Raw genomic sequence first — 13,170 nt, forward strand, 5'->3', positions numbered from 1 at the left:
AACAGCGTCCCATTTTGATTATTTCTTGGCAGAATTGAGACATTGCCCCATTAATGAAATCCTGATGAGCATTAATTTTTTGCCTTTCCATTTCAGGTATCGCTGTGCAGCCCATCCTAACCATTCCCCTGGGACAGCCAGGAGTAGGGAGTTCCTCTCTCATGAACCCATTAGTTCCCCTACACCATCTGCACCAACCTTCTCCGCATCACCAACACACAGGTAAGAATTTCGCTGTTTTCATTATCATTCTTATTATAGCATTCAAGGGGAGAAAGACACACGCAGAGAGAGAGAGAGAGAGAGAGAGAGAGAGGTAGTAACAGGCCTGTTTTGAGATTATCATCATATCATCATCATTATCGTGCTTAAAGGACCTCTGGATCAAATATGAGCGCTGCTGCAGAAGGCGACCAGGAAGGACGAGGCCACAAATCATCGAGATAAGCAACCTTTGCCGTGTCTGATTAAGCATCTCTGGCTACGGAAAAATCTGCGTACCCTGGATCTAAGCAGCTCCTGGCGGGTCCTCCATGCACTAAAATCATTTTTATGGCTTCCATAAAAAGAATAATTATGTTTTGGCATCAACGGCGGTCCATTTTCCTTGATTCGCTCGACCATCTATCTCTCGATGCGTTTTAATCTTTGTTCTGGTGTCACCCCTCCGTCAGTCTCCCCTTCGATAATTCTGGGTATTAGATTTCTTCCCCGCTACTTAATTACTTCCGTTGTTCATGATAATCATCTGGCGATTAGATGAAGGTTTTGATGGAATTGCTGTATGGTTGTTTAGGGCTAAATCAGGGGTTTATTTTTGGGATCGTTAAACCCGGAATCGTATTTACTCTGCTGGGGTCCTTGGGCGTCAAGGATGTGCTTTTTAGAGAGACCCATCAGGGGTACTACATGTCTGTCGTTCGCTTGACGATATTGTGACACTTCAGTTCGGATGCAATATTCTGAGGGACGGCTGAAGACGGTGGAGAAGGAATGCATTACACTCTTTATCACTGTGGTAATAATAATACGCTCCAGCATCGCTGGAGGTGCTTCCTAAACTATAAGTGAACTTTATTCCTTTATTTGTATTTTATTTAAATCTTATAAGATTATTTGCAAGTGGTGCTGAGGTATTTTCGCATAATATGTTTCTGATATCAAGGAATGTGTGAAATCGCAGCCTCAAGAAGATATGTAACATTGCATTTTGCCAAATTCTTGTCTTAGTTGTGGTATTAGAGTGATTTACACAACAACATAGTGACATAAAAACCAATTTCCTTCAACTTTTACAATAATTATATCTCTCCGTTTCAAAGCCACCAGGAAGTGAATGGCAGTGAAATGACAGTATACATCTTGCGTCAGTGGCTCCATATGAAAAAAGATGGTCAAATCACGACAAATTAAAAGGAAAAATTGTGTAATTTTTTCCAATTGTATCATTCACTCTAAATACCATCCACTTTCTAAGCTATCTCATTAGCACACCACCTTAAGGGCGAGTTGGCCAGATACGACGGACTTCTTGAAGAGAAAATATATTTTTCTTTTCATATTTTTTTTTCATCGTTTTCCCTCCTGCATTGTTTCCGATTGATTGGAAACATCGACGTGGCCAGTTTCATCCGAAGTGAGGACACGTTCCCTTCGTGGTCTAATAATATCGGCGAAAGGAGGACCTTCTCTGTGCGTGCGTGTGTGTGTGTGTGTGTGTGTGTGTGTGTGTGTGTGTGGGGTGTAAAATGGCAAACACACTCTGTGTTACTCAACAGATTCACAAAAACACTACCGACGGGTTGATTTGGTCCAGTAATAATCTGGCGTCGCAAAAACGTTGGTACTTGTCACCGAACGGTTAAAATGACACAAAGACTTTCCCGGCTACTCAACAATCGCGAGAAATGAGCGACTGGTTGATCTAGTAAGTTGACTTTGGTCATCTGCGGCCAAACGAGGATTCTTTCTTTCTGACTCTTGACGTTACTCCGAACAGATTCACAAGAAACGAGTAATTGATCGCTTTAGTTAAATCTGTCGTTGCAAAAACTTTGGACATCGGCGTTGGAAGGATCACGTGTTTTGTCTTATCACGAAAGGTCACTCGGCTACTTATCAGATTCTCAAGATATAATAGAGCGGTTTATTGTATTCGTTCATTCGGTGCCTTGGAAATGATTGTTGGTGCGGGCGATTCACAGAAATGCGTCCAGTGAATATATACCTGTATGCTCTTAACTTACAGGAGGTAATCGAATGTTTTTGATATAGTACAATTATAATCTGTCGTTACAGAAATGATGGTCAGCGGCGCCGATGCACTAGAAAGCTTTCTTAGAACTTTTGCGTAGTTTACTCAAGGAGCCATTTTGGAACATGTGAATGAAAGTGTTACGATTATAATCACCAAAATTACTATTCTACGTCCATAGATATGGAGGTTAATTAGATAAGTGCCTCGAAAAGGTAATTTTTTGTCTGTTGTATTCATTAAGAGAGTCACTCCTCAGTATTTTTATTTATTTATATATTTATGATTTGTCATCGGGTATTTCTTTCCCATCCCGCGCCAAGAAGTATGATGGAGAACATGTAACAACTCATTTACATATTGCACATTATTACAGAATAACCTTTAAAATTCAGTTTTTTTAATTTATAGCTGGTAATACTGTTCTCTAATTGGAGATTTTTCTGTTGAATTCAAACTAACAAATAGTCGCAAACGGTAATTTGAATTTCAGATGATCCAGAAATATTTGAAAATCGCCGGAAAGTTGTATATATACGACATCGGGTACATGATAGAACAGTTGGCGTCTTATTCGTACGATCTGCGGTGGATTTGTCTTAAATCATAAACAATAATTAGAGCGTCAAATTAAAGTGATTTTGCTTATCATTCTGGTGTGCATCAATCACTTTAGGATTCAGAAGCCAAACCGAAGAAGCAGAAACATTAACTCAGAGTATAAGTTCACCGAAAACAAGAAGGCAGTGGCAAAATTCCTTTATTTCCTCAGGAAGCCTTGTGAGTGAGTAACTGACTTGACTGAGTGACTGATTGATTGTCTTGCTTAGTATATCGACGATCTGCAACTCAATTCCTCTCACCTGAGAGGAGGTGGAATATGAGTTGGAGGAGGAGAAATAAGTCGGGGCTGCGTCAAAGACAGGTCATCTTGGGGAGATGGATGTAGCAGGCTGCTCCTCCTAAGGGGCCGTTGAGAAAATATAGAATAGGCTGTCAAATTTTTAAAACTATTCTCGCCTTAAAGGAGTCTTCTGGAGGCGCTTGCTAACGGCTCCCTAGGCCTGCTCCTTTAGAAAGCACTCGACGCTCACCTTTAATGAAGACACATTCTGCGGCCAGTTTTCGAATGATCTCTTCTCTCTCTCTCTCTCTCTCTCTCTCTCTCTCTCTCTCTCTCTCGTATGTGATCTTTGAGTTTCTTTTTCTATTTTGATTGTGGGCGTTTAAGTAAATAACCCAGTTCCTAAAGATCCTGTTTGTAATATGTTACTGATCAGTTCCAACCTCTAATTTGGCCTCACTTTATGCTTACGGCTAAAGTCTTTTAAAAGCTTTAAGTGTTATTTTCTAAATTTTCTTCGCTAGTATTAAGGATATTTTCTCTTTACTTCTGTTGCGTATAAACCCCTAAATGACTTATCCATCTCATACCCTAAACAAACGCACATTGCGAGGGACACATTTCTTAAAATCCTACTATTAATTTTGTCTTATTTATCGTCGGTGATCCCATCATCATTTTATAATTATCATACATCTTTCTTGTCGCTGTCCAAAGTAATAATGAAGTTCCTGTCTGATCATTTTTGAAGATCGATTCTATTTTTTATGATTGATTTTTACGTGGATGGTTGCATAAATTACCAGAGGAACTTTTGCCATTCATTTTTTTATTTGAATCTCACGTTGGTGGTTGTTCAGTTTAATAATGAAGCTTATGCTCCTTAATTTTTGAAAATCTGATTCTTACGTGGGTAGTTTCCGATTTAATAATGCAACTGCGCTACTATCACCAGCGCCGTCGATACTGTCGTTGTTCTTGTAGACACACACAAGATGATCGTCGTAGTTATTATTATTATTGTTATTGTTCGTATCATTTTGGTTTCTTTGGCAGGCCAAGTTGGTCGTCAGTTCTCCAGCTTTCTTACTTTCGTTGGAGAAATAAGGGAAATATTTTGGACTACACGAATTTCAGTAGAGTTGTGATTGATAGCCTGAAGTAGCCTAACTGAAGTTCATCGTGTTAAAATTCCCATGGAATCTTTCTCTAAACTGCTTATAGCAACGTGGACTTTCTTCAAGGTCTTGGATTTTCATGCGCACGTATTTCCCATTAATGTATCTTATCGTAGTCGGTTCATCCATCAGTTGCAGCCATTCACGAGTTTGTAAAACCGACGCCCAACGATTCAGAATTTTTTTCCACAAAGGAAATGACGTTTGAAATAACAGCTCGTCTGACGATATAATTATGCCGACCCATAATTTCACCGATAGCGAGCGGGTTCTCGATGATTTTGTTGTAATATGGAAATGATGCAAATTATGTAATGCGAGGCAATACGGAACGTATGGCTTTTTTTATGTGAAAAAAAAAAAAAAACTATGCCCTTTTCAGGCAGTTTTTTTTTTTTTCTTGCGTCAATTTTGTTTTTCATAAGAATTTCGGTTTGTTTTACGTTGTCCAACTATATATATATATATATATATATATATATATATATATATATATATATATATATATATATATATATATATATACCGAAAATGACGAGAAAAGAAATCATAGCTACATCATGAATTTTTTTATTCTGTATAACAGTACTTGATCGTTAGTAGGTAATCATACCATTGAACTAACATTTTCGGGTCATAGGTATATGGGTGTCCCAAAAAGACAATAATAATAATAATAATAATAATAATAATAATAATAATAATCATAATAATAATAATAATAAAAGGATCCATGTAGATAAAATTTTCAGCATTTTAAGTAATGATATATATTATTAGATAATAATTTCCAACTAGTGGTTATACAGCAGCAATCCCTTCCCTTGGTTCCGTTAACTAAATTCAATGGAATACTCGCCTAGCTGTTAACGTGACCAAAAACACCAACTCTTCGAAAGTTGGTTAAAAAGGACTTTGTTTGCCAAACTCATTGCTATTTTTTCTTTACGCATGCTGTAGTTTGTTTTTTTTTTTTAATCTTCAGCTTAGGAGGGAATCATGTTACAATTTTTTCGTATTTTTGGTGTGTGTTATATTCTGTAATTTTTTTCTTTCTATATACATTATTGGATAGATTAAGAGTTTTATTATTTTTTATTCAGTCTCAGGTAAACCATTTCTATTATCAGCATAACACACACACACACAACACACACACACCACACACACACACACACACATCATATATATATATATATATATATATATATATATATATATATATATAATATATATATGTTATATATGTGTGTGTGTGCGTGTGTGTGTGTATGTTTGTGTTTGTGTGTGTGTGCGTGCGTGTTTATGTAATCGGAAAGTCTCTATTGAAGCAATGGTCCATGATAATTCTTAGTTTAACATTTTATATTTCATAAAATTGAGGTCAGCCACGTGTAGTCGTGCTTCTCGTTTTATATATAATCGGGTGATTTGTCTTTTTACTCTTTTCCAAGTTATATTCGTAATTCATCAGTGATTTGCATCAGATCTTGATATTTTGATTAACTTCCATCTATTTCCTTGTTAAAATTATTTAGTATTGTGTCCTATTCTTGAGTTGAAAATTAACAAACGCTTCAGCAGAATCGTAATAATGGATAACGGGGAATTTTTTAACTTCGTTGTAAGTTACACCATGATTAATGGGTAATTTTCAGCCGTATTGTCAGTGTCCAGTTATGATACGGACGGTACTCGTAAAATGTCAGATGACAAAATATTCGAATAACGTCCAGGTGGAGTAAGGCATGACACAGTAGTCAGGGTTACACCGGCTGAAAAACTCTACGGCATTTCTCTTCCTGATTTCAAATTGGCGTTCATACGTGTTTGTTTTCTCTCTTCAGTAGTCGTCTGATTTTGTACAAACATATATATATATATATATATATTATATATATATATATATATATATCTATATATATATATATACGTATATATGTGTGCGCGTGTGTGTTTGCATACATAAATAAATGCATACAGCGTTTATACACTCCCAAGGACGCATTACAGAAAAAACAACCCACGTCTCATGCAGCCTTGTGCGAGAGAACTATATGAACGCAAACTGACAGAAACGGGTATTTCTCAGTTTGATAAAGATCAAGGAAACAGGAAAGAAAGCAAAGAGTTCCAGCATTTCGAGTAAACGAACGTATATATAATATGAATATTTAAAAAAGCCCTTATGCATTGACGCCACCACATTAAATGGTTAGTATTTTTTGTTTCATTTTTTTTTCTAAAATGATTTTTATGATATATGAACGTAATGCATTTTTCCATAGAATACACCATGCTCTCTATGGCTTGGATTAAGCACTCTTGATTTTTAAAGGTATTGTTTCCAGCGCCAATGCACGGGGAAATTTTTGCCAGTGATTTCTTTCCCGTTTAGGCTATGCACAGAGTAACGGTTTATTATTATTATTATTATTATTATTATTATTATTATTATTATTATTATTATTATTATTATTATTATTGCGATTGTTGTTGGTGTTGTTGTGATTGTTGATTTTATTATTGATGTTTTCCATTTTAATGTTGTTGTTGTTTGTCATGCAGTATTACATATCGCATTTCAGGTTCAAGTGAGAAGTAGCTTTACGGCATATTCAGATAGGTGCAGGAAAAGCTGCCTTTGAGATTGGTATAGGAAATCAGTCAGGTATCGTGAAAGTAAAGGCGTTTTCAGTTCAGTGATGAGGTTTGGTTGGTGGTTCCTATGTTGATCGATTGCAAGGCCTAAACAAAATGGAAATTTCCAACGTTTATGCTCATTGGAGTCGTGCTATAATTCTACAGGTTCTTGGAATTTCTTTATACATCAAACCAGTTCTGAATTATTCATGATTAGAATTGAAAAGGATATGTTTCATGCTCCTGTCTCATAGATTGTGGAGTTTCTCTTCATTTTAATCGTAATCATATTGGGGAAAGAGATATTTCTGTCCATTTGTCAACTATTGTTGAATGTGATATCCCTGAAGTAGTATATCTACATTTATCACATATTGGAAAGAAGACTACTTTTTGTAATCACCCTTTAGTCTTTTATCATAACGAAATCTTGAAATCCGGAATGTTTAATGAAAGAAAACACATTTCTCTCATATCAGTACTGATCCCTTTGGCCAGTTTCCTTGCTTGTTAAGACTGAATTTCTCCCGAGGACAAAATAGGAAATCGGTTTCGGAAAAATTAATCTTTTGAACTTATGGAAATTTCATTTGTTTGAAAATTCGAAGAATGAATTATCATAGTATAATAAATGTTATTTGATATTTTTATCAGAAATTTATAATAACTGGCCACACCTTTGGAGTTTTGTGGTTTATGAAAACTGAAATTTCATGTCTCGAGTATTTCGGCCATTTACTGGGGAAGAGAGAGTTGTTATGTAAAATATCCGTATGAGGTTTATAGAGGGTGTCCATAAAGTCCCAATACCATTACAGGCAATAGATACTTGTTATTGTACTGGGACTTTATGGACACCTGTAGGTTGGGATGCTTCACCGTGGTTGAGCACAAAAATGTCACGGCAGTTTTAAGATCCATAGTTACTTGGGAAAAAGTAGTCTATCATACAATGACGATATCATTTTTGTTGGGAGCTGAGGTGGGGGAAATATAAGAAAAAGCCATAGCTATGGTATTTAGATATAAAGGTCTTTTAGGAATATAACATAAACTGTCTCTAGATAAGAAGGCTTTCAGAGTTTTAATGGAACTTTTAAATGATCTGATAAAATAATCTTGTTAGTTGAGCATTCAAGGGAGTAGATTACACTGGTATTTTTAGAACTTCGTTTTTATGATAAATTAGATGGTTCTGAAGACCTTTGCCATTGTTGATTTACCTGAAATAGTCATTTTTTCTCGAGGCATGATCATTTTGAAAGGCACAATGAAACTTACACTGTTTTGCACCAGTGTAGACTTGGAAGTTTCCTGTATGTCTTTAGGGAATGTGTCAACACCATTCTCTTGCAATTATCCACTTCGTATTTACCTGGGCCTTTATATGACTTAAAATGGTCCATCTGTATTTTTATCTATGCTGGGCATTAGAAATATTTGAACCACTATTTCATAATATTATTTGTGACCTACGATATTAATTTTATGCAGGAGTTTTTTAGCCTGTCATGGGATCCCTAATTAATTAAATTGTTAATGGTTTCAGTTTCATATTGTTTAGTAGCCGCCGCCACCCCCCTCTCCCCCTCGCCTTTCCCCTTCCCTCTTCCCTCTATAGTGCAGTATTTTCATTTAGATTTATTCTACCTCTGCCCCTTAAGCCAACTTTCCTTTTCGTTTTTATATATATATTTCTCTCTCTCTCTCTCTCTCTCTCTCTCTCTCTCTCTCTCTCTCTCTCGCTCTCCGTCTCCTCTCTCTCTTTTTTTTCTGGAGCTCTCTCTCTCTCTCTCTCTCTCTCATTCCACGTGCGATTTTATTTTTTCATGAGGTGTCCACTCTTAGCTGGACTCGTTTTTTGGAAAAAAATATCTTTCCTCCGAACGTTTAAAAATCATGAATATTTTTTTTTTTTTTTTTTTTTTGTCAGTGCGAAACTTGATTTCAATCTTCTTATTTTTATTTTCGTTCTGGTTTACTTTCTCTGTGATTGCATCACTTATCGTTCGTGAGGTCCATTTTTCGACTCGGTTTTCAAATGCGTTTGAAGACGAGAGACGTGTGTGTGTGTGTGTGTGTGTGTGTGTGTGTGTGTGTGTATATATATATATATATATATATATATATATATATATATATATATATATATATATATATATGTGTGTGTGTCGTGTGTGTCTGTGTGTGTGTGGTGTGTGTGTGTGTGTGTGTGAAGTGTAAGGTCTCAAAAGATGGAAGTGAAATTGTTGCTAACCCCTCTTTATTAGTTTTTTATTTTTATTTTATTTTGTCTATTAGTTTTCCCTTTTTCTTCTCATTTTTAGTAGTTTTATTATGTGCCTTGGTCGAGTTCCCTTTTGTAGATCTTAGGTTATGCAAAGGGTGGAAAAAGGTTTATTTGCTGCTTTGTCGTTTTCTTTTTTTGTTCTTTACAACTAAGAATTCAATCGTTCCTTTTTGGTTCTTTCAGATAAATAGATCAGGGATTGTTTTGAGGATTTTCCCTTTAATTTAAGTGTATTTTTTTCCCTGTTTTTCTTAACTCGGATGAAAGTTTGTTTGATATTCAACTTAGAGAATTCCCTTGTCCCCTCCATTTTAAGTTTTTTTTATGCTTTTGTAAATCTACCTTTTTTTCAGCACATTTTGTTTATCAGATAAAAAGGCCGTTTCCTCTTACTGATTTTTCCGTATTGAATTACTGTAAATAATTCTGTATTAGTTACCACCTTGATGTTAATGATGTTGTGTCCTAATCCTTGCAGTGTTCTGTGATTATGCAGAGGTTCAGGTATTTCCGTGTAGGAAATTCTCTCTTATGAATATTATTTATTAATATTATTTAATGCATTGTTTACTCTTGTATTCTCATGACTGTCTTTCTCTGCAAAATGATTTTTTTTCTCTCTCTTGAATTAACTGATGCCCTAGATGCATGCCCTTCCCCTTGTACCCCCGAACAGACCAACAACAACAACAACAACAACAACAACAACAACATCAACAACAACAACAACACCATCACCACCATCATCACCACGTTACACGAAGCGGTGGCCCGAGTCAAGTGTGCGAAGCGAACGATGCGAACGAAGCCTCGTCGGAACACAATGAATCCAAAAGTTTTCCGTTCCGGTTACCATGGCGAACTTTGAGTGAGTGTCACCTCTTCTCTCTTTTTTATTTATTATTTGTTTGTTTGTTTGTTTATCCATTTATTTCGTTTTGTTAATTTTAATTAGCACTCTGTTTGATTAGTTCAGTTTGATTGGCCTTTTAAATGTCTGCTTCGTTTTAATTGGTTCAGAGTTAAAGTCTTATTCTTTTCGTGTATTATGCACATTCATGTGTGTACATTTGTGTGTGTGTATATATATATATATATATATATATGAATGGCGTGTATGTAAGCGTTTATATCTTTTATACATACACGATGTGTATATATATATATATATATATATATATATATATATATATATAGATATAATACACGGAATGAATGTGGATTTATATGTTCTGCGACATGTCTATTTAGTTTTGGTGTTAGATTTCTTTTTGAAAGGCTTCGCGCCTGCGCAAAGGGTCCTCACCGAAGTAGACGCCGCTAACTTTCGAGAGCTTAAAAAATTACGAGTTTTAGTGGAGTGTTAATGAAATTGTATATATAATCATAATCTCAAGTTCCTTATGAGGTGATAGAGTAAGATGCAAAACCAAAAATAAAAAGATTTTAGGATATAAATTAAACATCTTGATTCCCCGTCTACCATGCGCTCCTTGTCAAACTTTTTGACGATGAATTCCCTGTAACAAATTATTAAGAATATATTCACACAATTTACTTCCCTTTTGAGTGTGCGCTGTTGGCTGGAAAAAAAAACAAATACCAAGAACCTCCGACCCCCTCCCAAAATTGTGGCCAAAAAATATTAATAATAATAAATTTTAACAAAAATACCTCCAGTTTCCCATACGTTGTGAGTATAAAATTCTGTAAGACCACCCCTTTCCCAATTATAAGTGATTCACGTGTAAACTAAACGAAACGGCTAATGTTTATGTAGCATTTTGGCTTCGTAACTGCTTTGAACAGTGAGGGGCCTGTGGCTTGTTTTCTTTCAGTAGTGAATTTAATGCATGATTTAGGCTGCGCAAGAGCTTCAGTAAAAATTGGCCTCTATGTAAAGCTTTGGTGTGATGGCTGATCATTCCCAACCTTTCGCTGTTCTTATTCTGAGGCTGAGATGCTGTGTTCCTTCTGCCTGTCAGAAAATGTCCTGGTTGTAGGTATTCAATCGTCTGATGGCTTTGATTTTGTGTTTAGTCTGACTGAAAATACAACAGTCGCCTAGTTTTGATATTGTCATAAACTGTGCGGTAAGGACTTTGTTGACATTAATTATACTGTACAACAGTCAGCTAGTTTAAATACTGTCAATCACCAAGCTATGTTTAGGCAGACTATATAGTAAAAGTCAAATAGTTTTAATACAGCGAAAACCTTGTGGAAATATTAAAATGCTTCTTACACAGACTTGACGATTCCCCAAGTATCGCTTTTAATGTTTATAATTTAATATATTAAGTATTACATTTTATTACAGAGTGGTAACGCTAGATAAATTACGACCAATCGTTCAATTTCAGTAAATTAATATTATTATGCTCTTCTTTCCGGGAGTTGCGGCAGTGCAATATTGTGTGAAGTCGACAAGTATGTTGGTGACTGATTTCAGTGTACTTCCTCTCGAGAGATGCCGTGATGTGATGCGTGAAATATTACAAGATTACAGATACAGTCGGCGGCAACTTCAGTCACTCCATCGTAATTTGTCCGTTATCGTACAGTGGGCTTTCGGCGCCGAAGTCGCCAGCAGACCATTCCAGCGGTCATATTCTTCGCAGTATTTTTCACCTGAAAGAACAGTGTGCGATTCTCTTCCTAGATTTTACCACGGGCCCAGATCGGAGGACAAGTACCTCAGAAGCTTTAGTTTTATTATTTATTTATTATTTTTTTTTTCTTCTCCGCTTCATTTCAAAAGAGTCATTTTACCCGAATGCGAGCCGGTTCATCGTCAAGTTCTTTCGCATGTCCCGGGAAAATTAAAACAGCTGAATTACTTCGCTGATCAACCTATTATTTATTTGTTCCGAGGCGATATTGACAAGCTTGTTCGTTTCCCTTTTATAGGAAGTTTTTTTCACCAGAGTAAATTACAGAAAAAAGAATTTTACTTTATTTTTTTAAAGGCGTGAAATTGCCTTGGTGTTTACTTATATTTCAAGTAAGATTAGGCTATTGCATTATGCACATGTATATATGCATACATGCATAAATGAGCTTTGAAATATACAGCGTTTGGTTCAGTAAAATGAAAAATATTTGTAGCGCTTAAATGATGCCAAATTTCAGCAATTATTAGAACAAGTTTATCTGGACGATCTCTCGATCTGTCAAGATTAAAAGGCATTGCTCAGATTTTATGAAGGTATTCACAGATCCTAACCGAATTACAGTAGGTCTACATTTTAATATAACATTCTCTCTCTCTCTCTCTCTCTCTCTCTCTCTCTCTCTCTCTCTCTCTCTCTCTCCTTCTTCTTCTTCTTGAAATTTTTGATTAACTTATTTTAGGTCTGTAGAGTTAAGACTTGAAAGGTTAAAATCAAATATCTAAAAAAAAATTGCAAATTTACCAAGATATCGGAACTGTAAATGAAAGCTATACCTGGTATGTGTGTGTGTGAGAGAGAGAGAAAGAGAGAGAGAGAGAGAGAGAGGGAGGGGGGGGGGAGATTAATTTCTTGCAAAATATTTCTTCAGCATATTGTATCAAGTCCTCTTTCAGCAAACATTGAAAAATTATGGCGTCGCAAAACTTCTCCGAAATGATAAGGCCGCACCAAATCCGGTCATCTTTTTGCGTCGTTGACGAATATTTATTTCCAGTTAAGCGAATTTAGTGGGAAAATTATGTATTTGATGTATAAGGAAATCATACATGTCCTTAAACACCGTTTTTTTTAAATACCGGGATTCTCTTATTATTATTATTATTATTATTATTATTATTATTATTATTATTATTATTAATATTGCCAAAGAGGAAGTTACGTTTGTCGTAATTAATGTTTTTTTTATTTATTTTATTCTTTTTTGGGGTGGCGGCCGGGGACGCTGGAAGTTTAAGGCCGTGGGCAATCATAAAATATAATCAGTTTGGACACATCACCGCACACCA

At 35.7% G+C, this 13,170-nt stretch overlaps 1 protein-coding gene across 11 annotated transcripts in view; it reads left to right on the forward strand.

The window, feature by feature from the left end:
* The window catches only part of LOC135206918 (POU domain, class 6, transcription factor 2-like), a 978,430-nt gene that overhangs the window by 948,760 nt on the left and 16,500 nt on the right, over positions 1-13,170 (forward strand). For all 11 annotated transcript variants that reach the window (XM_064238468.1, XM_064238416.1, XM_064238439.1 and 8 more), the window contains 2 exons: positions 97-222; positions 9,886-10,077. In XM_064238468.1, the coding sequence (XP_064094538.1) occupies positions 97-222; positions 9,886-10,077 (318 nt within the window). The remainder of the gene's footprint in view (positions 1-96; positions 223-9,885; positions 10,078-13,170) is intronic.

This window comes from Macrobrachium nipponense, chromosome 11, assembly GCF_015104395.2.
Source record: "Macrobrachium nipponense isolate FS-2020 chromosome 11, ASM1510439v2, whole genome shotgun sequence".
NCBI lineage: Eukaryota > Metazoa > Arthropoda > Malacostraca > Decapoda > Palaemonidae > Macrobrachium > Macrobrachium nipponense.